The sequence below is a fragment of the Balaenoptera borealis genome (genome assembly GCF_965194805.1).
Source record: "Balaenoptera borealis genome assembly, chromosome: 11".
NCBI lineage: Eukaryota > Metazoa > Chordata > Mammalia > Artiodactyla > Balaenopteridae > Balaenoptera > Balaenoptera borealis.
In genome coordinates, this window is record NC_138868.1 from 99,126,039 (window position 1) to 99,153,098 (window position 27,060).

General features: G+C 56.0%; 1 protein-coding gene across 2 annotated transcripts in view; it reads right to left on the minus strand.

Annotated features, from left to right (window-relative positions):
- The window catches only part of NECTIN1 (nectin cell adhesion molecule 1), a 68,326-nt gene that overhangs the window by 13,113 nt on the left and 28,153 nt on the right, over positions 1-27,060 (minus strand). Inside the window, exons 2-6 of one of the 2 annotated variants that reach the window (XM_082340672.1) lie at positions 4,518-4,742; positions 3,861-4,211; positions 3,020-3,322; positions 2,492-2,609; positions 830-981 (exon numbers count right to left, since the gene is read on the minus strand). In XM_082340672.1, coding sequence (XP_082196798.1) covers positions 830-981; positions 2,492-2,609; positions 3,020-3,322; positions 3,861-4,176 — 889 coding nt within the window. In that variant the 5' untranslated portion in view covers positions 4,177-4,211; positions 4,518-4,742. The remainder of the gene's footprint in view (positions 1-829; positions 982-2,491; positions 2,610-3,019; positions 3,323-3,860; positions 4,212-4,517; positions 4,743-27,060) is intronic. The other variant, XM_082340671.1, reaches the window with a different exon arrangement.

The window sequence follows — 27,060 nt, forward strand, 5'->3', positions numbered from 1 at the left end:
GTTAATAATGATAATGACAGAGACAAGATAATAACCATAGAACACGAGCCATTTATTGACAGACTGGTCTGTGCTAGGTACTTGGCCTACGTTATATAAATTCTGACAACAAGCCTTCAAGGCATGTCATATTGTGCCCATTTTACAGATGAGGGCTTGTCCAGCTGTCTGACACGGAAGCCCATGCTCCTTTCACGTTCCATGTGATGTCTCCCCCAGAACATCCCAGCCCCTGTGTTCCCTTTGCTCTAAGAGGTCAAGAGGCTGAGTCTCCCTCCCATCTGCCCTGAGAGAGAAAAATGCAGGGAAAATAGCAATTGAATTGCAGGGCACACAAACCACCATGGTCTTTGGCTCTATCCTGGCTTTCCCTCTGTATCTTTGCTTCAGGTAAGCCTCGCCCTCCAGCCCACGCAGGTTTCCTGAACTGCAGGAGCAAGGCTCGGAGGAGATGAGCTCCTCCCACAAGCCCACCCCACCAAGGCAGCAACACAGGTGTGTTGTCGGCAGACCCATGGGCAGGCTCTAACCACGCCCACCCCCAAAACAGCATTGCTGTAAACAGCACTTCCTTCCTCTCTCCTGCAGCCTCCCTCCTGCCCCTCTCTGACTGCGGGGGGAGTCACCCTGTCTCACGCACAACCTTCACAGAGGAAAGAGAAAAGCAAAGCAAGACCAATGGCCAGAGCTCAAGGGAGAACCAGAGAAGCAGGGAGAGGAGACGCAAATTTCCTACAGTGACACAGCCCATAGGTGGCGGATGCTGGCAGTGGAGGAGGCAGTGGGCGCGGAGAGGCAGGGAGTGGCAGGGAAGGGTGCAGCTTCCTACCTGTGATATTGACCTCCACCTGGCCTGAGCGGGTGCCGATGGGGTTGGTGGCCTCACAGACGTAGGTTCCTGCCAGGCTGTAGTTGATAGGTCCCCTGAAGAAGAGAGTTCTGTTCTGGGCCTCCACACCCTTGGGGAGGGAGCCATTCAGCCTGCAGGGATTGGGAGACAAGGCAGACGGTTATGACTCTCCAGCCCCAAGAAGCTGCCCCTGTGTCACCCACCTGACTTCAACACCATCAGCCCTTTGGCTGAGTTAACAGGCAGCATCTGTCTCGGAAGGGGTAAAAACAATGAAAAACAACAGTCATCTCTTGCATTTGGCAGTTTTGTATCATCCAGTGTTTCCCATTTGCTCATCACAGCACTGACATGCAGACAGGACAGGTAGATACTGGCCCCACTTAACAGAAGAGAAACAAGGTTCAAGGCCAAGGAAACATAGCTAGAAAGTGACAACTGGAGTTCTAGCCAGAGCTTTGGACCCTTGGCACAGTGCTCGTTCCACCACACTGGTTCCTGGTAGTTGGTCCTTGGTTTCCTGGGTAGCCGGTTAATAGTCTGGGGTCCTAACCCCAAATCTACTAAAGCTGCACCACTGGGGTCATGGCCTAGAATTTTAACAAGCTACTCAGGTAACGAGATGTGACCCATGTTTAGGAATTACGTTCCATTTCACCATCTCATTTTCTGGCTGGGCATGTCACAGGTCTTTTTCACGTGGGGAGAGTCCTAGAAGGTTCCTGAACACAGGAGACCTTTTCCTTCCTCCTGATCCTCCATGCCACAAAACTATTATTCTGTTGGACCCAGAGCTGAAATTGGCAAGCAGGCCCTGCCCACTCGCACCTTCAGAACTACTTCTGGTTCCAGGAAGTGGATGGTAACAAACAGCTAACGTGTGTCAGTGCCTTCTACTCCCTAGAAAAAGAATGTAGACACGATCTGGGCAGCCGTCTTCTGGCCACCCATGTCAACCTGCTTCTTAGTTTCCCCATGCCCCTGTCTTTCTGCTTTCTGTGTGTTCCATCCAGCTCTTCTCTGGGAAGAACCTTGGCTCAGGCCATCAGAGCTGGCGGGGGGGTGGGGGGTGAGACTAGACCCTTTGAGGTCCAGGCCCAAAGTCCACGAAGCCAAGAATGGGAGGATGGGGCTTGGGGCGAGCACTCTATGAACACAGGCATTCTGGGCTGACTGCTATCTCTTCCCTGAGAATCTGGGGGTGCTGGAGAGAAGGAAAAGGAACAAAGAAAGATCTGGGATGCTCCAGAAAGCCAGCTTCCCTGGGGACACCTCGATAAAAATAAATACTGGGGGCTGGGGTGGGAGTGACTCAAACTGAATCACCAAAGGGGAATGACAACATTCTTTATTAGGGAGCCGAAGGAAGGCAGATCACGAGGGAAGCCCCCCTGGCAGAATGGTTTGTCCCAAGGACCCTGATGCTGTCATACAAGGGGGTGTATGTATGTGTGTGTGTGTGTGTGTGTGTGTGTGTGTGTGTGTGTGTGTCTCTCATGGCCCCTCTCTCCTTCTCACCGAGCAACCTGAGCCTAGACCTTCATTTCCTCCCTGCCCAAGGTTTCTGGAGGTGGGGTGGGTGGGCCTCCCTGTGACCAGCAAGGTTCCGGCAAGGCGACCAGCCAGCCCCGCAGCACTTACGTGGTCCAGTGGTACTCGGTGGCTGGGGGGTTGGCATCAGCTTTGCACTTGAGCTTCACATCCATCCGCTGCAGGTACCAGTTCCCATCAAACCCCTCGATGGTCACCTCGGGCTCGTCTGTGGGACAAGAGGTGATGTTTGAAAAGGGTGAGGTCAGGAGAGCAGGACTTGGGTGAGGGAGGCTCTGATGGGGAAGGGATGGAAGGGGAAGTGACATGGAAACAGCAGGAAGAGGGGGAAGAATGACAGGGAGGGTGGAGGTCACGGACCCTCGGAGCAGAAATAGCAGGAGAAAGAGAGGGTGGGCAAAGGGAGAAGAGGCGGGGAGGACAAAGAACCCCCAGAAAGAGAGAGGGAGGAGGAAGGAAAAGAGGAAGGATAAGGGGTGAGGGAAGGCAGGGTGGGGAGAGTGATGGGAGGTGAGAAGCAAAGGAGGGAGGGCTGGCGAGGGTGGGGGTGGTGTGAGGGGACCACGGCGCCTGCCCCACCCCGGGAGACCCAGCCCTCCGACACTCTGCCCCGCTCACACTGCACATTGAGGGTGAGGCTTTCCCGGAAGCGGTCCATGTGGTAGTTGACGATGCAGGCCAGGGATTGCTGGTGGGTTTCCCGGCTGGGCACCAGGCGGTAGCGGCTGATGACGGTCACCGTGCCATTGGGGTTCCGGATCTCCTGGTACTCCGCCTCACCCTTCAGCCGCGTTTCCCAGGACACCACACTGGGAGGCTTCCCATTGGCCGAGGTGCAGGTGGCCACCAGGACCTTGTCATCCTGCCCCTTCCTGGCTCGAAGCACTGCCTGGGTGCCCTCTATCCAGTTGGTGGGTTTGGCTGTGGGGAACCAGAGAGAGCCATGAGTCTGGCTCTGTTGCCTCATCAAGGACACACAGGTCAGGAGGGCAGGTACCTGCCAGGCCTTGCTCCAGGTCACCCTGGCCATCCATGCCTCTCAGCTGTGCTTCACCAAAGCCCTTCCCAGCACTTCTCACAGGGACCTCTTCGGGTCTAACCCACAGCCTTCCTGCTCTAATCTTCGTATCCCCTTTTGTCAAGTGGAAGTCTTCTTGGAGTGCTGCTGTGCTCAAGCGGCTCTCTCCTTTACCATGGCGTCTGCCTCCTTCCTGGCCACCTGGAAAGTGCCCCACGGTGGGGCTCCAACCTGAATACTGATCCTCAGCTCTGTCCACAGCGAAGGCCCAGCCCCCATCCCTAGTGAACTGAGACAGCCTGGTTAGAAGGGACCAGAAGTGCCACGTCCAGAGCACGGGAGCATGCCGACCCAAGGAGAGCATCTGGGGCCACTGAAGATGGCCAAGCGCCCAGGCCACAGGCCCCACCCAAGCAGAGAGGAGTGGTCAGGTCAGCTTACCCATCACAGTGAGATTGAGCTGGCTCTCTCGATTGCCGGCAGGGAAGGTGGCAAACTCGCAGATGTAGACGCCCTCATCCTCCAGCTCCAGGCGGGAGAGGCGAATGGTGCCATCTGTGAAGGAGGGCCGTAGGAACTCCACGCGCTCGCGGTAGGGCGCCAGCACCGAGACGCCCATGGCCGGGTTGTAGATGGCCACGTTCTGCTTGGAGCCATTGGTGGCCTTCTGCCACGTGACCTGGGTGATCTTCACGCCGGGCAGCGGGTTGGCGAAGCTGCAGTGCAGCACCACGTCCGTGCCGATGAAACCGTACATGGAGTCGTTCACCTGGACCACCTGGGTGTGGGCGCCTGGCCGAGGGAGGTGGCAGAGGGTGGTCAGGGACAGCCACAGCCCCCGCCCCAACTCCCTGTGCGCTGCTCTTCTATTTTCCAGTAGTCATTATTTAAAAAATTCTGACTCTAAAACAATAATTGCTTGTTATAGAAACACTGTTGTGGGCAATACTAAAAAATACTGAGAAGAAAATGACAACAACCCATGATCCCACCACTCGGACAATATCACTCATCATCTGATAGGAAGTGTTCTCTTTTACAGCCTTCTCTATACATCCAGGTAACCATCTGTTTTTTTAAACAAAATCAGAACCGTACCGTAATCTGTTCCATAAACTGTCCTTTCACTTAGTGATATATCATCAGTGTTGCTCCATGGCAGTAAATATCCGTCCACACCCTTATTTTTGATGAGGGTTGAATGTGCTGCTTTTTGAGCAGAGGCTCAGCAGAGGAGCCACCAGCTGCTTCACCTTCCTGGGCCTCGGTTCCCTCGTCTGATAAATGGGGCGGATAATCCAGTCCTCTCTAGCTCACAGGTTGCTAGGAGAACCAAATGGTATGACGCATGAGAAAGTGTCAGGAGGCAGGAAGCGCTGGGGGAGCACCGGGGCCCACAGTGGCCATCATTATGGACACCTCCACTGCCTTCTCCCTCTGGAAGGGCTGAGGGCCCGGGCCCTGGGGTGCACTGGCTTGGCCCCTCTTACGCAGCAAGGCAGCCGCACAAGGCTCAGCCTCTCTGGCTCTAACTCGCCTTCACAATCAAGTCTGGATGTCTTAACTTGGCATTTGATGTCCTTATCACCTGGGTCCTGCCTTTCTGTCCACGTCTCTCCATACATGAGGCCTTCCAACCAGGTCAGACTGGACCCCTCCTTAGAACGTGCCATATTTCTGTGTTTCCTTCTCCCTCTTCCCACTTATGTATCAATTTCTGAGTCTATTATCAGCACTGGAGTCACGTCAATGAGCGATTCAGTCCCAGCCTCCAAGGAGCACAGAGCCGTAGATGCTACATGTCTAGGCTCCTGTTCCTCTGGTTCCCTGGAAGGCCCTGCCCCTTTTCCACCTGTGGATATCCCACTCAGGCCTCCTCCTTTGGGAAGCTTCCCTGATCCTCCCAACCCTATTACAGCTCTTTTCTGCCTGGGAATGTGGTTGTTCACACCTCTGGCTTCTCCTCTTGTGTCTTTTCCATCCCTGTAGCCCCAGCGCCTAGCCCAGTATCCAGCACACAGTAGGTGCTCAGTAAATATTTGTGGCCAGACAAATGGCACTGGAAGCCGTGAGAGGAGAGATTTGCAAGAGGGAGGGAGTGATCAGTGGCATTTAATGAATGAATAAATTCCCTCTACTCTCCCTACCGATTTTGCTTTATTCCATCTCAAGTGGCTTCTGTTTGAGCTTTTCCTTAACCCTGAACTTGGCTCAGTCCTTCCCTCCAGTGGGCTCACTCCTGAGCTCTGTCATCAGCCGTCCTTCCATTCTTATTTCAGTTACTTTATTGAGTGCCATCAATAACATCAGTGTCAGGCCCTGGACTGACCCAGAGCCCGAGGGGTGGCCTAAACGCGCCCCCCACTAAGGGAGTCTGCTACTCCAGCCTGGGAACTCGGGGCTTACGCTCGCCTCTGCACGATGGAGGTGTGAGCAGGCCACACCCCTCTGAAGGGTCCCGAGACCACGGTCAGTGAAGTATGCTGGCCCCCACACCTCCCCTCAAGAAGGTACAGGCCAGGTCTCTCCAGGCACTGCGGTATCCCCTGTGTTTGGCACACAGTAGGCACTCAAGACACGCCTGCTGAATAAGTATAACATTGGCCCTCCAATCTAGGCCCTCGCCACGCTCTGAAAGCTTCCCTGACGGTCCCCTTCTCTATGCCCACTCACGTCCACACAGCCCTTCAAGGTCCACCTGGGGTACCACCACCCCACCCCTCCAGCTGTCCCTTTGGCCGGTCTGGGCGGTTCTGACATGTCCCCGGCAGAGAACACTGTGGGCTGGTGGGAGAATCATGCGGGAGACACCCAGCAGGGGGTCAGGAGGGCTGGCTTCTAGCCCGGCTCCGTCTTGAGCTCGGCTTGGCACCTTGGCGGGTCACTTCCCCTTCCCGAGCCCTCTTTTCCTCCCCTGTAAGGGAGCAGGCTGGACTCCACGATGTCAGTGGTCCCTTCTGGCCTTAACAGTCTGATTCCCTGAACTGCAGCCCAGCCCAGCTGTGGCCTCACCCCTGACACAGTCCCACAGTGAAGTCAGTGGGCCAGTAAGCCCAGTACTCCTGCTGACTGGCCAGTTGGCAAGCACCTAAGCCCTAGCCCTTCCAGCAGGGTAAGTGGGTGCTCCCTCCCACACGCCCCAGCCTCTACTCGCCAAGCCTGCTGGCGGCTGCCCAGCGGCTGAGATAATGTGGGTATAATTGGGGAACTTTCACCACACAAAGCCGGGAACAGGAAAAGCCAGTTGGGAAGGCTCGGGCCACAGTGGGGGGGTGGGTAGGGGTGTAGGCACCAGGATCCACCTTGGGATTGGTGCCAGGGCACAGTGGGGCCTGCAGCGGGACACAGCCCACCAAGCCCGCCGCCACCCCATCTCTTTTCACCCGCTGGGGATGTAGGGACAGGCAGGGTTCAGTGCCTGGAGCACAGGCTGACATTCATTCGCCACGTCCTCAGCAGTGACGTCACCCTGCAGAGCTGTGAGCGTCAGGAGGGGAGACGGCTGACTGCGGCCTGGGCGTGGGGAGGAGACGCTTCTGCAAGGGGCTCAGGTGCCCCAGAAGCCCCCTCTCACCCATCAGCGCCTCACCAGGCTGAGGTGGCCCTCCCCATCCCACGTCTGTTTTGGGGTTGAGGCTGCTGTCTCCTCTCCTGTGTGACTCTCTCAGAAGCAACCCCATGGCAGGCGGGGCAGCGAGGAAGGTGCCTGGGTGCCCGCTCACTGCGCACTAAGTGGGTTCCCTGGGTTCCTGCCCCTCTGCCCCTGTGATGAGCGGGCAGGCGGGCGGGAGGACCTCTAAGGAGCAGGCAGGTGCATCCTGACATGGGCCTCTCTGCCTACAGCTTACTGTTAGCCTTGTCTGCTCTTTCCACTGTAAGCATCTTTGCCGCAGATGCCTTTGCCACATTTCTTGCCACATAACTAATTGTCCGTAAGGCAATTTTGCCGAAAAAGATAAAATAGTAAAACATAAATGAGGGACATTAAAAAGGCCATAATGAAACAGGAGAAATGAGTAACAAAATTAAAAAGACCTTATTGCAAAATACAAAATATTTGAATTTAAAATGTGTGTAGGGACTTCCCTGGTGGTGCAGTGGTTAAGAATCTGCCTGCCGATGCTGGAGACAGGGGTTCAATCCCTGGTCCAGGAAGATCCCACATGCCGCGGAGCAACTAAGCCTGTGTGCCACAACTACTGAGTCCACGCGCCACAACTACTAAAGCCCGTGTGCCCTAGGGCCCGCGTGCCGCAACTACTGAGCCTGTGTGCTGCAACTACTGAAGCCTGTGCGCCTAGAGCTCGTGCTCTGCAACAAGAGAAGCCACCGCAGTGAGAAGCCCACGCACTGCAACGAAGAGTAGCCCCCATTCACTGCAACCAGAGAAAGCTCGCGCACAGCAATGAAGACCCAATGCAGCCAAAAATAAAAAAAAAATAAATAAATAAATAAAATGTGTGTAGATGCATGGCAATACGGTGCAAAGAACTGATTTTCTTTTGTGGGTTGTACTTGTCTAAGCAGTAAGCACTTGCCTTCCAAGTCTTTCGTTCATATTATTTTATACATTTGTTGATTCGTCTCCTCATTTGGTATCGAACTTTTTCTTTTCTGCTAAAATTTCTTCCTTCATTAAGAGAGGTATCAGTTTCCAAACACTAGGGTGCATGTTTGTAACTGAACTTTGTGTTGCGTTGGGAAAGCCTCTGCACTGCTGTGTGTTCTCGGCACATTGTCTTGTGTCCATTGATAGACTTTCCAAAAAGTTCTATGGGAAATGTGGGCTCAACTCTGTGCCTTCGAGGCCCTTGGCCTCTTTCTCCTCCAACGTAGTGTGTTTCAAAATACAAAACCAACTCTTGGGGCAAACCATCATCTTCTGTCAGCTTGATAAAGCCATCAGTAACGTCACTAACTGGAAGAAACGCTAGCACATCTCAACTACTTGAAACCAAACTGTCAAACCAAACTGTCAACCAGTTATTTTCTCTTTCATGGCAAAATCGCCTCATGGCCAATTAGTTATGTGGCAAAATGTTTGCAGTAAAAATGTTTTTGGTGAAAGCACCTAGAACTGCTGCTGTTAGCAGGGCCGGTGAGGGGACCCTGGCAGGTGGGCATAAGGGAACGCTTGGAGTATGGGGTTTGGGGTCACTGAGGGCGGGGATCCTAGAGTTGTGGAACTGGGAGGGGCTGGGAAGACTCGTAAGGGCTGAAGACTCTCCTTTACCTTTCCCCCCACTTTAGGCTTAGGGGCCCGGAACCCAATCCACGTGTCTTGGTCGGGGGATGCGGGGGTGAGGGGACTATGGCCCTCATTGTTTAGATTGGGCAGATTGGGAGGCTTTCAGAGAGGGGGCACACTCTACCCCAGTGACTCTGACAGCCAGGGTCAGAATGCTGCAGGCACCACCGAAAAGTGAGAAAGGGCTAGTTGAGGGCGGGGACCCAGGAGAAGGGCCCTCCTCTGTGCAGGATGAGGTGGATTGCAAGCCTTCTCTGGAAGGCCTGAGAGAAGGGGTGCACTGCAGGGGAGTCCCCTTGGGGACCACACAGCCCCTCTCCTCTGCTGGTCCATGCCTCTCCACCAAGCACTCCAGCCCTGACAGCCCGAAAACTGATGCTTATGTCTCCCCTACCTTGCCCAAGCTCCTCCCACCCTCTGAAGAGAAGGTCACCATCCCCATCAGGCAGTATGGTGGGTTGTGAAGAGCCAGACAGTGTGGGTTTGCATGCCCCGCCTGTCGCCTATGAGCTGTGAAAATTTGGGCAAATGACTTAACCTCTCTGTGCCTCAGTTTGCACTGAGGATGCACATCTGTAAAATGGGGATTATAATAATACCTATTATAAAAGTTGTTGTAATGATTAAACGAGTAAATGTGAGACTCGAGGACAGCACTTAGCACAAAATTAAATGCTCAGTAAATGTTAGTTGCTATCATCATCATCACCACCATCAACATCACCATCATCATCATCATCATCACAGTCACCATCATCATCATCATCATTTCTCATTTATGAAGCAGGAGGCCTCCCTTCCCGGCACTTCATTCAACAAATATTTATCGAGCACCTTCCCAGTACTAGGCACTGTACTGTGTGCTTCTAGTCCCCCTCTTCCAGGAAGTCCTTCTGGACTCCTCCTACTTAGCTGACACCTCTATTCATTGCCCAACTGCATATAACATGAATCTGTACCCTTTTTTGTTTCCTCCATGTGTGTTTAGCATGTTTTCTACTGTAACCCCCCGTCTCCAAATAGACTGCAAGTCCCTGTGGGAGAGGGAAGGAGCAGGTTTGACCTTGGGTTGAGCTGATCATGTCACGGCTGATGCTGGCAGGGTCCAGGGCTTGGAGAGTACTCTACAGACTCTCTCTGGTTCCCCAAGCAGCTAGGGCTGGTCCACAGAAGGTACCATCTCTTCTTCCCCACAGGCTCCCTCTTACATGAGAAGCAGAGGCTGTCCCAGATGTGGGAACCAGGACCACCAAAATGGTAGCACAGTGGAGCTCAATGGACCATGCAACTCATCATTTTACAAAGGAGGAGACAAGGGTCCAGAGCAGTTGGGTCACTTGCTCGGGAACACAGAACAGCAGTACCCAGCCCAGTGCTCTTCCCAACCTGCCATAAAAATAGACTCAGGTTCTCCATCTAACGCTCCAGGGCCTCATTCTGGGTGGTGTCCCTCCTGTGTAATCTCAGTGCCTCCATTGCTCCTTTGGAGAAATGGCACAAAAATACCAGTTACAATACTGTAGCCACAGTGCCTGCGGGCTACCTGTGCTGGGCTTGGCGGGCAGGTGGGTCAAGGGGCTGGGGGCCAGGGATGGAGCCCCCATCGGAGTCCAGTGACTACGTGTCAGGTGCAAGGTCAGAAACAGGGACTTTTGGGAGCCCAGGTGGGGGGCACCTGCAGGAGGCTGCTATGCACAGAGCAGGAAGAAGCCAGGGAGGTGGGGAGTGAGGGTGAAGAGATCCACTGGGACCTGTGTCCTTGGCAGAGGGGTTCTTTTTTTTTTTTTCTCCAGTTTTCTTATTCTTTTTTTTAAATACTATTCTATTTTATTAATTAATTAATTATTTCTGTCTGTGTCTGGTCTTAGTTGCGGCATGTGGGATCTTCGCTCAGGCTCTTCATTGTGGCATGCAGGCTTCTCTCTAGTTGTGGCGCGTGGGCTCCAGAGTGTGTGGGCTCTGTAGTTTGCGGCACGTGGGCTCTCTAGTTGAGGCACGTGAGCTCAGTAGTTGTGGCATGCGGGCTTAGTTGCCCCATGGCATGTGGGATCTTAGTTCCCCGACCAGGGATCGAACCTGCATCCCCTGCATTGGAAGCCAGATTCTTTACCACTGGACCACCAGGGAAGTCCCAGCAGAGGGGTTCTTGCATCCTAAGGATACCATAGAATGAGTCTGTTTCTTTTCCTGACCTCATGCCCTGCCTATTTTCTCCCTGGCCACCCTATGAGCTCCAGGGTCTGGGACCCAGGTCCCGGGGACGTGTGCATACGTGCCTCAGTTTCCCCACTGGCGCTGGGGTCAGGCAGTTTGGGCTCCCTTCGTGGCTTCTCAGAAGTGCTGAGCCAACAAGGCAGGCATCAGGCCGGCCCCCGAGACGTCACGGACCTGCAAAAGCCCCAGCTCAGCAACAAAACACAAAGGCTCCTCAGCTGTGGCCGACAAACCTGCTCCCCAGGGCCCTGCCCGCCTGCCCTGCCTGCCATCGAGCTAATCCGAGGCTGGGGCCACGGGTTCCCACGCAGCGGGGTGTGGCCCAGAGCGGGGGCTGCTCTCCTCCCCGTACCCACCTCGACCAGTTTGTCCCCACCTTTGAAACCTAAGACCCCTCTCTCCCTAGCCGAGCAGGCTGGGACTGGGCCCATGTGGAGGGTGAAGGGGAGGGCCGGGGCCGGGGGATTCAGAGATTTCTGGCACAGGCTACCTCTTCTTCGGTGCCCGACTCCTTTCCTGAGACTCTGCCCGGGTGCCCTCAGTTGGGTGGGCAGAAGTGGCAGGCCTGGCCTGGGTGGGAGGCACTGGGCCCTGCAGAAGGGGAGTCTCTGAAGTCGGCATCCTTTGGGATCCGTCTCTAGGGCTTTCCAGGGATGCTTCCCTGCTCCCTGCCCTGGAACTGGTAGAAAGGAACAGGACATCCGGTGAGAAACCAGCTAAGTGGTAAGTGGGAATGACTCACCCACTGGACGGGGAGAGCCTCCAGACGAAACCCTGCTGAGTCAGCACAGTGACCTAAAGGTTATAGGTCCCCTCCTCCCAGTGCAGCTACTTCTCCAAATGTCAACTCCCAGGGCTGCCTAGCTCCTCACTTTCTGGTGTCACGGCCTAACCTCATGGGGGAGAGGCTAGTGAGGTAGAGGGTGAGATTCGGAAGGAGTCCCCTTCCTAGGGTCCCCTCCTCTGGGAAGATTTTGCCAATCAGTGTCGCCTGGACCCAATCGTTCTGCCAGCAAGAACCCACATGAGCAGGGCTCTCACTGAAGTCGTTTGAACTTGTCCTGTCTCGTATCTATGCCCTGGGCATGTTTCCCTACTAGTTCTGGAGCTCCCAAGTGCCCAGGCTGCATCTCCAGCCTCCAGCCTCTCCTCTACATCCAGGATGGGGTCCGGGGTGAGCCAGGGCAGAAGTCTCAGTGAGGAAACAGAGAAGTGGCAGCTGGCCCAGCTCCCGTCCCTGCACCCCTAGCCCCCCATCACTGGGTCTGGACATGGCAAGAAGGCGTGAGGGCTGAGTCTAGGCTGAGCAGCCCGGGCCGGTGCCACTGTTAGCTCAGCACTAATGCTGCCCCTGCCTCCTGCAGAGCAGGGGCTTTGCCTGGTGGGATTCTCTCTGGGAGCAGTGCCTACTGGGACGGCCCCAGGTGTCCTGGATCCTTGCGTCCCCTCCACATCCACCTTACCAGCAGAGGTGATGACATGCCGTGATCCCACAGCCAGGGGCTAACTGCTACTGTCCGAACCCAGGCGCCTCCACCCCTCATTTGGGGTCACAGAAACCGCCAATGCTTTCCTCTGGGCCGATGCACACCCTCCTCTACTCCCCACGCGGAGCTGGTTAATGATGAGCTGTGGGGCTGGTGCCCGGCGCCTGGGGCGCGTGAGCACAGTGCGTGGGAGAGGAGGGGGCCCGGCAGCCTGGGCAAAGCCCCAGAAGGAGCCGGAGTGGAAGCCCGGGATCTTCCAGACGGGCTGGGCCGGCCCTGCTCTCTGGCAGTGCGGAAGTCCCTGGGGAGTGGTGGTGGTGGGGCCTGCTCTGGTCTCATCTCTCCCTGAACCCTAGGAGGAGAGGTTGGGGGATGGGGATGAATCAGGGAGCTGGGTTTTGCCTTCTCTCACTGAGGAGCAAGTGGCCAGAGACACCTGGGCGGCTCTCCTCTAGGCCTGTTTTCACGCTGGCTGCCCATCCCCAAAGCCCAGGGTAGGCTGGTCTTGAGCAGCTCCTGACTCCATTCCTAGCATCCCAGCAACAGGGAGTCTCTCTCGGCTCTGCCCCCTCCGTCTCTAGCCTTCAGGCTTCGCCTCTCGGTCCTCTCTGTACTGCTCACCTGTCACCTTTCCTCTGGCCGGATGGTGGGAAGGGAGGGTACTTACTGGAAATTGGGAGAGGTGGGCTCTGGCCCCCACTACTTGGTCACTTTTTTCTGTACGGCCTTAGGTAGGGCAGTTTGCTTCTCTGACCTTAGTTTCCTTTTCTGTAAAACAAGAGTGCTGGACCCCATGTCCCTGGAGGACGTGACTTTGGATGTCACCTGTCCAGCTCTCTCTCTGCCCCTGCTCTGCACCTTCCCTGGATCAGCCTCTGGAACTTCTCTACCAAGCGGGTGCTCTACCTCTGTATACTGCCCAGCTCCTCCAAGAAGACCTCCCAGATTAAGTGGAATGCCAGGAAAATCCAGGCTGCACGACGGCAGAGCCGGGGCCCACAGGGCTCTTCCACGGCCACGTAATCACCAAGCGCAGCTGGTGCTAGCTCCTAAATGCTTTTGAATTCACCTTTGTTCTCCATCCCCACCAGCTCCAATCCAGACTCCTCCTAAGTCACCTCCCTCCAGCTCAGCCCCTTTCCTACCCACCCGCACCTCCAGCAGAGTCTCACTTCCTTATTTTCTCAACATTCCTGGGCTGGGAACCCCCAGTGAAGTAAATCCCACCCCCTTTCCTTTGAACCCAGCACCTACCATCTCATCCCTGCAGCCCTGTGCCCTTCTTCTCCCCACGCCTTGCCCCTGGTGCAGGCCACCATCATCTCTCACCCAGTCTACTGTACTATAATGCAAGGATACATACCTGCCTCCAGGCTTCCCCCTCTAATCCATTTTCTGCTCTCTAAAATACAAATCATTCTCAATTTAAAATCCTTCCATGGATTCCTACAGCCCTCAGGATCAAGTCCAAAGTCCTTTTGGGCTCTGGACCTCATCTCGGGCATCCGAGACTCCAGCTGCCTCTCCTCTGCCTGCTCTCTCTCTCCCGCCGCATGGGACAAGACCACCAGTTCCCTGCCACGTTCTTCCTTCCATTAAAAACACATGCCCCGGGGCTTCCCTGGTGGCGCAGTGGTTGAGAATCTGCCTGCCAATGCAGGGGACATGGGTTTGAGCCCTGGTCCGGGAAGATCCCACATGCCGCAGAGCAACAAGGCCCATGAGCCACAACTCCTGAGCCTGTGCGTCTGGAGCTTTTGCTCCGCAACAAGAGAGGCCGCGACAGCGAGAGGCCCGTGCACCGCGATGAAAAGTGGCCCCTGTTCGTTGCAACTAGAGAAAGCCCTCACACAGAAATGAAGACCCAACACAGCCAAAAAATAAATAAATAAATAAATAAATAAATAAAAAACAAAAAACCCCCCACATACCCTGCTACCTGCCCACACCTCTTCATCCTTCCTGAATGACCTTAGCCTTGACTTTTGGGGAGGCTTTCCCCCCTTCCCCCTACACCCCAAGGGTCCCAGGACCTCAGCATACACCTGTCATACCATTTCCCCTACTGAGCGGAAAGATCAGGGCTTCAGCCCAGTGCCTGGCATCTAGTAAGCATAAGGGGGCCTCAAGTGGTTGGTGGAGAAGGCTGTGAGCCGGCTGGGGTCCCAGGCCAAGGTTAGCCATTTCTCAGGTCCGACTGCAGCTTCCTGGAAATTGCACATTAGCCAAGGAGGGGGGCCTGTACTGGAGGACACAGCATGGTGTGGCCAGGTAGGGCTGGAGGACAGAGACAGAAGGTGATGCCTCACATCTGCACGGAAGGGAAGCAGGTCAGGGCCTGAATCTCCTCCTTCCTGATGGAAACCAGGAAGCTACACCCCCAAAAGGTGTAGGTCTGCCTGACCTCTTGTCTGCCCCCCAACCCCATATCCTCCGCTTGCTTCCCACTTGCCACCTTCTGATTCTTCCCTCTGTCCTCTGCCCCAGTTCCTAGCACCCGGCCCCACTTCCTTCCTCACTCCAGACCATAAGGTGAAAAATACTCTTCTCACCCAAGCGAGCTGTGGCCCTGAGGCCCTGAGGCCCTGCTCCTGAGGTCTCAGCCCTGCAAAGCCTGCACGCTCCCCAGCTCCATGCCCCTCACTACACAGCCTGGATTTCTCCCAGCCTGGCCAGGCTTTTAAGTCTTCAAAGACCTGGAACCACCTGGCTCTCAGGCCAGGATTCAGACAGGTCCCCTCTCTGCGGCCGACGCCAGCCGTCTCCACCCCGGCTGCAGCAGACGACATATCTCGCAGCAGACACACGGCAGCCCGGATTCCCCTCAGCAATGTGCGTTTGTAATGACACATTTTGGGGAGTGTAGGCAGCAGCCTCCTGGGAAGGCTAGTGTGGGCTGGGAGAGGTGGGGGGCTGCCGGGAAAACAGAGGGAGAATTCCCCAAGCCTCCCAAGGCTCAGGGGTGACAGATGCATTGTCTCAGCCCTGTGGGTTCCATGCCGACGGTCACCACCTGTTTAGAAGTGGTGGTCTCTTGATCTGCCTCTTACCAGGAGGGGCCTGTCAGACTACCCCAGTGCCCAGCTCCAGACGCCCAGGTGGCTGCCTGCCCCAGTGGCAGGGGGCTGGGCCCGTACAGGGAAGGGAAGGCAGTCAGGTGGGTATATGGTGCCAGCCTCAGGGAAGGCTCAATCTAAAAGGGCAGGGTTGGGGTGGGAGACTGATGGGGAAGGGGTTAAGAGGAATATGGCGGCGGGTGGGGGGATGTAAGTAATTCATTCATCCATGAGCACTGACTTTGGATTCAGATAGACCCAGGCTTGTATCAGCTCCTTATTCGCTGGGTGACTGAGCAAGTTGCATCAACCTCTCTGTGCTTCAGTTTTCTCATGTATAAAAGGGGAACACTTATAGGACTGTCTCCTGGGGTGGATTTGAAAATTAAATAATTCACATCAGTTCTTAGCGCAGTGCTTGCCACAGTTACGCTACACAAGTGGTTGTATTATTGTCACTATTATAGTCTTGGGGAAAGGAGCTACCTAGGAGTCAGGTAAGCTGGTTTCCATCCCAGCTCTACTGACCCGCCATGTCATATTGAGCAAGTCCCTGCTGTGATAAGGCCACTCTCCCAGAGCAGGGGCCCTCAACCTCAGCACTGCTGACACTTGGGGCCTGATAACCCCTCGTCGTGGGGACCGTTCCGTGCACGTGGGGCATTTAGCAGCATCGCTGGCCTCTACCCGCTCCACGCAGTAGCAGCCCCCCTCAGGTGTGACAGCCAAAAACACCTCTAGACATTGCCGAGTGTTCCCCGGGAGGCAAAACTGCCTCCAGTTAAGACCACTGGCCCAGAGGAAAGGGCATGAAGCTCAGGCAGGGGTGTTGGAGTGCGGGATGGAGGCGCAGGGCAGACCGAAGCCAGCTGGGTGAGGAGGGGAGTGGGGAAGAGGGGTGGGGGCACTCCGGAGGGGAAGTGTCCTGATCTCTCTTGGGGCAGAGGAGCTGCAGGCTCCTGTCTGGAGAGACTGCTCCCGACCTGGTAGGAGCAGATGCGTGTTTGGGGGGAACAGGCGGAGAGAACAGGAGGCCTAGGGCGTTTGCACCTGACTGCTGTTTGCTGTCAGAACATGGGTGACAGAGTGGCGTGCAGTCCTCAGAGGACAGAAGAGCATGGGGGAGGGGGAGTCGGGGACAGAGGCGCAGACAGGGAGACACTCAGTGCCAAGAGGCCGCAAAGACAAGAGGGCTGTGTTTCTAAGAGCAGAAATGAGGTCGGCAGCATCTTCCTTTGGCTGGTAAACTGCTATCGTTTCGGAAGGATTGTCACCTCATTTGGTTCCTGCTTAAGTGAAATCCACAACATGTGTTCTCTGCATTAGTGGAGTGCTTGTGCTTAATTAGTGGCAAATTCTTTCATATTAAAGTCATTAAGTTTTGCCGTTTGCTCTTCTCACCCCCGGCCTGGCTCGCCTCTGTCTTTCCTTTTAAGGCAGGTGGCCTGATTGCTGCCGTGCAGGTTGTTCAGCCTCGAGGCCTCAGGAGATGAGTGGGCATGCGCACGTGCGCGCGCGCGCGCACACACACACACACACACACACACACAAACACCACCCCTCCCTGTGGCATCTACAGCACCAGCCCTTGTGCCCATCCCACCCTGGGCTGGCATTTGCGGCTCCCACCACCTCTGTCCACTCCCCAGCCTCCTCCACGTGGGCTGGCAGCTCTGCGTCCTGTCGCCCCCGCCCACCCCGCCTCTGGGGGCTCCTCCTGGGCAAGGCTTTAGGGTCAGAATTCTTCCTGCCGGGAGGGACTCTAGGGCTGGAGTGGGAGGGATCGTCCAGGCTGCAGGGTGTGGGCGGGGCCACTGCTGCTCACAGGACAATGACGGGGTGGCAGGACTACACTGGACTTGCCCCGCCGGTGCAGCAGTGAGGGTCTCAGGAGGAATGCTGGGGTGCGGGGGGGCGGGGTTGGGGGGGAGACGGGCCCTTGACCCCGCCCCACAGGAGGGCCTCGGTCTCACTGGTCCCTAGTGCTGAAATGCAGCGGCCTCTGCGAAGATGCTTTGTAGCCACAGCACAGTGGCAACCCTGGACTCTTGGACACGGCGTGGGGGTCAGTGATTAGGGCCCAGGACAACCTCTTCCCCTCTACTTGCTTCTGAACAGGCTTAAGAAGGAGAAGGGGCCTGAGAGGGAGAAGGTGGCCGCTGCAGGCACCAAACTTGCTATTTCATTTCTGGGCAGGACGCATGGGTCCGTCCGGACCAAATGAGCAATACTGTAGCCACATTGCAGCCCAAGGCTTAGCTCAGACGTAATGTTCCCAGGCAGGGCAGGAGGGGCCGGGTCTCTGCTGGGCCCCCTCACTGTACAGATGGTACAAGGACAGAGCCAGGCCTTGGGCGTTGGCTCCCGGGACGCTTTCTGTTGACTGTGGGGATGGGGGATGGGAAGAGGGTGCTCCCGGGCCTGCAGACGGGGCCTCCTCTGGATCTGGACTCGGGTGCAGGGGAAGTGTCTTGGGTGCAGCAGAAGGGCCCTTCCCTGCACAGCCCCTCCTTGGTGAAGCCCCTCCTGAATGTCTGGGTTGCCACAACCTGGCCCCAGACGTCAGCAGGTCAGCCTCCCTCTCCACATGTCCCAGTTCAGGACTGTCTCCATCCCCCCAAAGCCTTCCCTGCCACCCCATGAGCTCCGCTCCCAGGCTTCAGGCGGGCGGGGAGCAGTCTTGACCTGACCCACTCTGGGCAGCATTAAACCTCCATACTGGGCAGGGTCTAGGGTGCAGACAAGAGGCGAGGGCAGGAAGCAGGGAACCGGCAAATGCTCGGGTCACAGTTTCTCTCTGATTGACCTTCTTCAGCTAGTGTTGCCCCAGGGGCCTCCCCTAAAGGGTCTCCAGCGGGGGGCTGGAGGTGGGCCAGGAAGGCAGGCCCCTAGGGCCCCTCAGGTCAGGGCCGAGGGCCTGCTGGGGTAGAGAGGAGGAGGCAAACCCCAGTCCTTATGCTCCCTTGGCCGAGGGGAGAACCCAAACCCCACAGAGGAGACACTGCCCGATGCCTCAGAAATTCAGGCTTAGGTCTGGGTAGCATCTGAATGAGGCCTGGGGTGGCCTGGGTCACGGGATGCAACAGGTGAGCAGAACTTTGGGAAAAGGGAAGAGAGAGTCTTTGAACGGTCCTTCCGTCACATCCAGAACACCCTCCCCTTTCACACCCCCGCGTTCAACCCACCCTGGCTCAGCTGCCACCCCCAGCCCCGCTCCTCTCCCCAGTCCACGGCTCAAGTGAAAATGACCTTTTCTCCTCCAAACATAAGCAGGAGGTGCTGGATCCCCAACCTCTCCAACACCCCTTAGCTGTGACACCCCCAACTCACTGTTACCCCAATGGTAACCCAGAAGAGCATCCTCCTCAAGCCGCAGTATGAACCCCCAAACCAACCCCAGCCAAGTCGCCATGTCAGCGCCAACCTAGACCACAGACCGGGGTCACGACCCTAACACTTGCGCTAACCTCTTCCTGGTTTTAACCACAGAATGAAGCACAATCCTAGATGTGGTTCTAACCTCAACTCACTCCAGATCTGAACTCAGCCTCAGCTCTGTGGTACCCCGGAAGGAAGGCAGTGACAGCTCACAGTTTTTTTCCTACCCAGGAATCCCCGACTGGGGTGGCCAGAGAACGCGGGGTCTTCAAAGGGTCCTGACATCAAGTTGCAGGGATAGGCTGGCTGAGCTTGAAGGCCTCCCTCTGTGGGTGGATCTGCCTGACGGGGGGCTCATCCTGCTCTCTCCTCACGACACCCCATGGCCCAGGACCTTGTAGACATGTCTAGCCCTTGGGCTGTCCCTTCCCCAGCGCCCAGGAGGCTGAAAGGGGTGGTGATGGGGTACCCGCTACCCAGTTTGTCCTGCTGTGATTTCAGCATCAGCGATCACTAGCAGTGGGACCCACGATCACGTCCCACACCTTCCCCGAAGCCCAGCCTGTTCCACCTGTAAAACAGGCCTAAGCACGTCCACCTCTTTGGCTGGGGAAAGGATGGAGTGAGGGCATCTGTGTCAAATGACCCCTCCTGCCTGGCCCCACGGAGCTGCCATCTTCCCTCCCCCTCGTTTCTCCTCCACTTCCTTTCTCAGCGGCGCTGAAATCATCACCCTCTTCTTGGCAAAATGCTGAGAGGAGAAGGTCCCTGCCGTTGTCACAGCCTGTCCTCTTCCCACCCTGTCGGGCCAGGGCAGGTGGGGTGAGAGGGAACCCAAGAGGCAGGGGGAGAAAACCCCAAGCCCTGGTCACTTCCCCCCAGCCCTGCCCACTCTCCCCCAACACGGGCAGTGCCGTTGTTTCGAGTGGGGGGGGTCTTTCCCATTCTCCCCACCCTCTGTTCCCCGCCATCCCTCTGCCCAACATGAATCTATCAGGAACCTCGCCCAGTCCCACTTCCAGCTCAGACTTGTTAGGGTTTCAGGAGTCACTGGGTAGGGGCCCGGCATGCCAGGACCTGCTTCTCGTCCTGCCTTGCAGAGAGAGCTAGCACGTAGTCAGCAGGGCACAATACCCAGCGGCGGGGATGCAGCCCAGCCTCTGAGGCCACCTGCTTCCCTTCCCTTCCCCGCCCTCCCTCTCCTTCCCATTCCCATGCCCTCTTCGCCCTGCCCACCGCATTGCCGGGAGCGGCCCCCGAAAGCCAGGAGTGGCCCCTGGCGGGAATGCGTATGCGTGTGGTGGGGAGCAGACCCACATGTTCTACTAAGTCTGGGAAGGGTGTTGCCTGCTACCCACAAGTGCCCCAAGACTGAGCCCATCCCCTTAGCAGCAGAAGCCAGGGGTCTCACATGCTCCCCTCCCTCCCTAGCACAGAAAGTACAAAAGGATGACGTTCCCTGCCGGGCCCCTGCCAGCCCCCTGCCAGTGGACGGTAAGAACAGTTAACACATGTATATTACCTGTCTGTGTCAGGCCGAGGTCTGAATGTTTACAGATATTAACTCACTTAATCCTCACAACAACTCCGGGAGCTACATACCATTATTGTCTCTATCTTAGAGATGAGGAAACAGAGAGGTCAAGTAACCTGCCCAAAGTCACACAGTCGGTGAAGCCTATTTGACATGGCAGCCAGGCTCCAGAGGCTAAGCTCCTCAACACAACACCGGCTGCCCGCGGCCTCCCTCTCCCCACTCCATGAGGAGACGAGTGGCCGGCACACACCTACCGAGCCCCAGAATCGTGGGTGAGGGTGCACGTGACACCTGGGACCCTTGTCTGTTGGCAGCCATGCTGATGGGGCTGGGAAGGGCTCTTCGCTGGGAAGGCAGACACCATCCCCCCCTCTCATCCAGGCTCTGGGTGAGGCTGAGCCCCCCAACCCCACTCCTATCGGGACTACTGGGCCGGCTGGGCCCAGGGCCGCCCTGGCCAAAGGGATAATTCTGGGCGCTCCAAATGCACTCTTCCCCTGCTCTCTTTTCCTCCCAGTCCAGGAGCTAAGCAACTTGACTTCCAGTCCGATCTCTGGCTGTGGCTCTTCCTCTTTCTGTCCCCGGGATGCCCCACCTGTGAAGGCTGGTGTTCACATCTTCCCCCAGGGCCTCCGGGGATGTGCGGCTCGGAGGACCAGGCGTGCAAAGGGTTAACGCTGGCCACCGTCAATTAAGCACCTATGATGTGTCAGACACTGACATATATAACCTCACTTCCTCTTCATCGCCATCCCCGGCGGGGCAGTCCCCTCAGCCTCGGGCCCAGACAGGAGAGTGACTGCCAACCTCTGCCTTTCCCAAGGCCCCAGAAATGTCGGGTTTTTCTTTTCCTTCTCATTTCTCGTCCCTGCTCCTCCCACCTGGCCTGTACCACACTTCCACCACCACGTCATCCCCCCCACAAGCCCCGCCCCGTCCACTCTGGGTTATTAGCTACCCTGAAGCCCCCGGAAGTGGGCAGCGGATGCTAATGAAAAATGGGCAGACTCTTCATGGCCCTCCCTGAGCAGGGGGCTGGAGGGGGTACTTGGGGGTCCAGCTCAGTCCACAAGGTGAGCAGGAAGCTTGGACACATCTCCCAGCCAGCTCCACCAGCGGGCTTCCCATCAGAGGCTGCTGGGTGGGATGGCATGTCAAATTAGCTTAACGAGTGAGGCCCCAGCTTTAATTGGGGCCCTCTGCTTTGCAGCGCTGTCTCGGGCTTTCATTTTTAATGCTGGGAAAGGGTGGGTTTTCTTTCTCTCTCATTCCCATGCATTTTCACCCTGGCTAATGGCTCCTCACTCAGAAAGGCCCCTACAACTGCTAATTGGGTTTAATTACTGGGGTAATTAATGATGCTATTGGAAAACTGAAATGTTGTGGGTATAAACAGATAGGAAAGTCAAAGGGACAGAGCACTCAGACAGACCCAGGGAGGAAGGACCAGGCTGAGAATCCTTCAGCTGTGGTGCATTCCCTTAGATGGGGACCATCTGGCCTAAGCTCCCACTTATAGGGGAGGAAACAGAGGTGCGGAGAAAAGCAACTCATCCAAAGTTGCCAAGAAGTTGGTGGGAATGGGGAAAGGAGGAGCTGGCAAAGCTGGGCCCTGGAAGAAGAGCAGTGGGAAGGTGTGACTTTAGCCACCTGGGCTCAATACTGTGAGCGTGGATGTGAGAGTACCTGGGGATGGTTATCAGCCAGACACCAGTCCATAGCAGTATACTGTGGTTGTTTCTCTTGTTGTGGTTACAAAGGCCCTGCCTCTGGGTCACTGGATAAGCAAGTAGCTCATCAAGCCCGGAGGCAGTCAGGTGTAGAAAGAAAGAGCGGTGGGTGGGCCGGTAGTGGAAGGCTACGACCTTTACACCTCCTCTAGCTGCGATTCTCTCTCCCTCTGGTCTGTATGGAAAGGGCTGGATGGGCGTCTCTTAAGGCATCTCCTGTATCTTTCTTGCTTGGCTCACACTCACCAGCCTCATCCTGAAGTGATGAAGACATTTAGCCCTGGAACCTCATGGTGACCTAGAGATTTTGTACTCTTCTGGGGAGGGAGGAGACTGGAGGAAGGAACATGAGATGAAGGGAGGGGAGAGGACCGGCTGCCTGGCTGTGGATGTTTGGTCAACTCTAGGTGGGTCCACGCGCCCCTAAGGCCTTGATGATGTCTCCATGCTGAGGGCCCCCAGCATGCACCTGCCAACTGGGCAGCTCCGCACTGAACTCTTCTCTCCAGCGGCTCCCTCACCACCCCCGTCCCTCCCAGGGCCCCATCACGTCAGTCACCTCATTATATCCATTTGACTCTCCTTCCTCTGAATTTCTAGAATACAGCCCTTGACCTCCTGATCCTTACTGCAGCTCAACTGGGAATTTAGGCCTCCACCATTTCTAATCTGGAATCCTGGCACAGATTACACTAAAAACAGCGAATCTTTAGTAAGTGCTCACTATCTAAGAGGTATTGTTAGGCGCGGAATCTCATTTCCCCCTCACAAAATTCCTCCCAGTGAAGTCTTCCTGTGCATGTTGGGAAGCTGAGGCTCAGGCTGGTGAAGTGGCCTGTCTAAGCCACAAGTGGATTTGAACACAAAGCAGACCTTGTCACACCAGTGCCCTCCCCACCCCCACTTTCCACTGCCCCGGGCGAAATCTAAGGCAAATCTGAGCTGCTTAGCAGCCTTCACAATCTGTCCCTGCCTGTATTCCCAGCTCCTTCTCTGGGCCCTCCCATGTCCCCATCCGCCACACCAGCCCCTGTAGAAAGCTCCCACCCGATTCAACACTCAGGTCCCCTGGCCACTAGCTCTGTGCTCAAGCGCCCACAGCACAAGCTTTCCCCGGGTGCCCGGTGTGGCTCATCTCTTACTCTGAAGCTCCAGTGCCCACACAAGGCAGGACCCCGATCTGTGTTTGCTCAATGAACTGCAAGCCCAGCTACAGTCACATCTCAGAGGACAGACTCAGGGACGGGGTGCTCTGTTGACTGCTCCGGTCATTAAGATCTTTTAATCAAGACTTCTTAGAAAGCTCACGATCAAAGACCCCCTGGAGAATGCCATGATTATGTATAAAAAGGAAGGATTCTCTATAAGAGAAAGACTGAGAGACCCCATATGTGAGAGATGCATCCAATTCCAGGCCCCAGTGGGAGGTGGGAAGACCCCCCCCCAACCCTTCCTTTGCAGTCCAGTCCAGGGTGCCAGGGCTAATCCCATCAGTCTGCTCTTCCAGCCCCATTTACCCTGATGACCCTGGAACGATCGTTTACCTCTGGAACGATCCAGAGGAAGGTGCCACCCATGTGGTAGATGTTGAAATTGAGATCCAGAAGGGTGAGGTGATTACTAGAGGCTATATAATAAATTAACTGAAAGCAGAGAGTGAATCCAAGTCTCTTGACGCTTCTTTTACTCTTCTGGTCCCAAAGGGATGAGGAAGAGGAATGGTGTAGACACAGCGCCTGGCTGAGTGAAGGCCTCTGGATAGGAGTCATTGGTGGGCAGGCTGGCGTCCCACGTCCTGTTTTCAGAGACCCAAGCTGGCCCAGATCAAGGCGAAGATGGCCAGCACCCCTCTCCCCTACTCCCCTCAGTGGCCCCAGGCTGGGGCCCTTAAGGGTGAATCAGGAGGTGCTCTGGAGTTCACCACCAGCCTGCCCCCTCAGGGTTGGGGGTGGAGGAGGAAGAAAGCCTGAAGAAGCAGGTCAAAGCAGATCCTCCCCACGTGCCCCACCCCCACTGAGAGTGGGCAGAGCCAGAGCCTGGAGGACAAGAACCCAGGCGCCCTGTCCCGACACGTCCCAGAGAACAGCTTGGGTGGGAAGTGAGGGAATGAGTCAGGGCTTGGGGGCCAGGGGTGGGCGGGGAGAATGAAGGGGAGAACAGAGAGCGACAGGCAGGTGGCTGGGAGGTCTGTCCCACCTCAGAGGACATGGGGACCAGGGCTGGCAGGAACCAGGGAAAGGGTGGGTTTCCAGGGTGGGAAGGAAGCAGAGTTGGCTCAGCGGGCTTTGGCCCAAGGCCCGGGCTTCCCAGGTTACAGGCTCAGACACGCCCCAGGAGCAGGACTGCTGGCTGTAGATAGGGCAAGGTAGGAAGCAGCACCTAGCCTCCATTGTCTGGGGAAAAATCCTGCGAGGCCTAATAATAGTGACCTAGCTGTGCCATTTCACCCTGACAGTAAGCTACAGTTAACAGGAGGCCCGGCAGGCAGAGGTTGGGGGAGCTGCCTTTAACTCCTATCTCCCACACCCCCCCCATCTCCCCATCTCCCATCAGGCCTGACAACTCTAGGTGCTGCCCACCACAGCGGGGAGGGGCTGGCCCGGGGAGGGGCAGAGCCCCCGTTGCTCAGGGGAAGGCCCCTCACCCACAGTGGATGTAGGGGTTGGGCAGGTCGGGGTGAGGACTAGGGCAGGGAGACACTTTGAACCCAAGACAGGCCGGTGGGAACTGGTTCTTGGCTCATGGCAGAGAAAGGGGGGGATGGCCAAGGCTTGTGCTTTAGTTTTTTTCCTTTTATGAGATGTGAACTCAAGCAATTAAAAATATGCACTTTATTTTACACAATCTGCCCTGTTGTGTCTCTTCATCTTTGCTCCAGCCCTGTTCCCATCAGACAGGTTGGCATTTCCCAGCAACTTTTCATTTTCAAAGTGAATAGACAGATTGTGTGTGTCCCTGTTTTATATGAGGCTCAGTCCTCCCTCCTTTGTGGGCTCCCTCACCCCTAAAAGTAAGTACTGGTATTTGTGCTTCCTGCCTCCCAGAATTCTAACAGCAAGCTGTTTTATTTCCTCCAATACTGATTGAACCACTCCTACGTTCCAGGCACTGGGACGTGCTTCCCGTTTAGGATCTCACATCATTCTTACTTCCATCTTTTGGAGCAAGTACTGACGTTCCCATTTTACAGAGGAGGAAACTGAGGCCCAGTGGTTGAGAAATTTGCCAACTTGCAATGCTAAAAAGTGGTGAGTCTGGCTTCTGTGCACTTTCAGAATGAGACTGCCCTCTGTTTTTCTGTCTGTTCAGTTAGAACCTCTCCTAAGACCAGATTTCAGCTTTCTAGGCAGGCAGTGCCCAACTCATTGGCTGACATTCGTAGGTTCTCTGCGGATTTGCTGAAGTGAGTAAGATGGACTTCCGCAAAGGACAGGGCGGGCATCAGAGGCTGAAGCCCTCGGTGATCTGCCCAGTCTGGGTCTCCTCTCCCAGCCCAGTTTTGGGAGCAAGGGAGGGAAAAGGAGCAGAGTCTGGGGCTTTGGAGTGGCTGAGCTCTCCCCATAGAGCCAACTGGTGTCCGGACAGGTAGCTGGGCACCACACCTACCCAGGCCCTGCCTTGCCCCACATGCCGCCCCAGGCACCAGTTGGCAAGGGCTCCAAGTGGACTTGGGCAAGAAAGCATGTCCTTAGAAAGGCGACATCCATACCTGACCCTCTGGGCCAGGTGGCAGCAGCAGAGGGCAGTCATGCCCAGCCAGAGGTTGAGCCTCTGAACTGCCCAACCAGAGGTTAGAGAGAGGGGCTGTCATATACTACCCTCTGCCTCTGACAAGGCTTTACCCCCCAAAACTCTACCTAGGTGACTAAATAAATCTCTTCCCCTTCTTTCAAGGTCTTCATAGTAGGAGATCCTACCATTTTCCCTGGGAAACTGCTAAAATGTTCTAGACACTTCATTGACAGAGAAGTCCTTCCTAAAGTCTGTCCTCAATTCCTCTTACTGCAGTGGAAGCACACTCTATCCTGTGGTGTGCTGGGGCCTGTTGGATCAGGTGCCAGAGCTGGACATCAGGCAGGTCCTCCTCTTAAGGAGAGAACGGGAGAGGTAGGGAGGGGATGTGGGTGGTAGCAGACAGACTTGGGCTGAGCTCTTCCACTCACTGGCAGTGAGTGCTCATGAGATAAGTTTCCTTATCTGTAAAATGGACTTAATGTGTGATCACTATATGGCTATAAGGATTCAATAAAATAATGTATGTTCATGGATAGTGTGACATAGAGTAATTGCTCAGGAGGTGGCAGCTGGTATGTAGGTACTTTGGGGTCATGGACAGAGCCAGTAAGCTGAGACCATCCCTCAGGGCTGGAGTAGGCCCTTTCTAGCATCCCAAAGTAGGCTCCAGACCCTCCCCAAAGACCAAGGCTACCCCCATTTGTCTGGATTCTAGAAGCTGCCCTGTGCCCTCCTGCAGAAGAATAGACAGCCCCAAAGCTCCGTGATAGATCTCAGACAGCTCAATTGTTTTTCCCCCAAATCAGCATCCTCAATCTGGTGCGTGGCCTGGTCCTGGAGTCCTATGGCAAGTGGCTGGGGACCCAGGAGAGCTTGGAGTGTGCTCCCCGCAGAGGGTAAGGGGCCTCCGGGGTGGGTGCCAGCACAGACCTGTATTCATACTGTGGGCCCTGAAGATGCAGAAGAAAGAAGGACCAGAGGGGCCGGAGGTGTGACGAGGGCTGAGGGGCTTCTCCTGACCTCCTTTCCCAGTGCCTCTAAGAAAGTTCTGAGTGTCCTCGCGGGAACTCTGGGACTCTATCCCACATCCAGCCAGCCGACGCCAACTCTGCCAGCTCCACTCTCTCCCTGGGTCCTTCTCCCACCACCCCAGCCGGCCACATCCAGCACTGTCAGGGCCCGGCCCCGAGTCCTGGAGAGCAGAGGCCCCCGTCCCAGCTGCCTGCCACACCCCTGCGCTCTGGCACCTCGGGCCT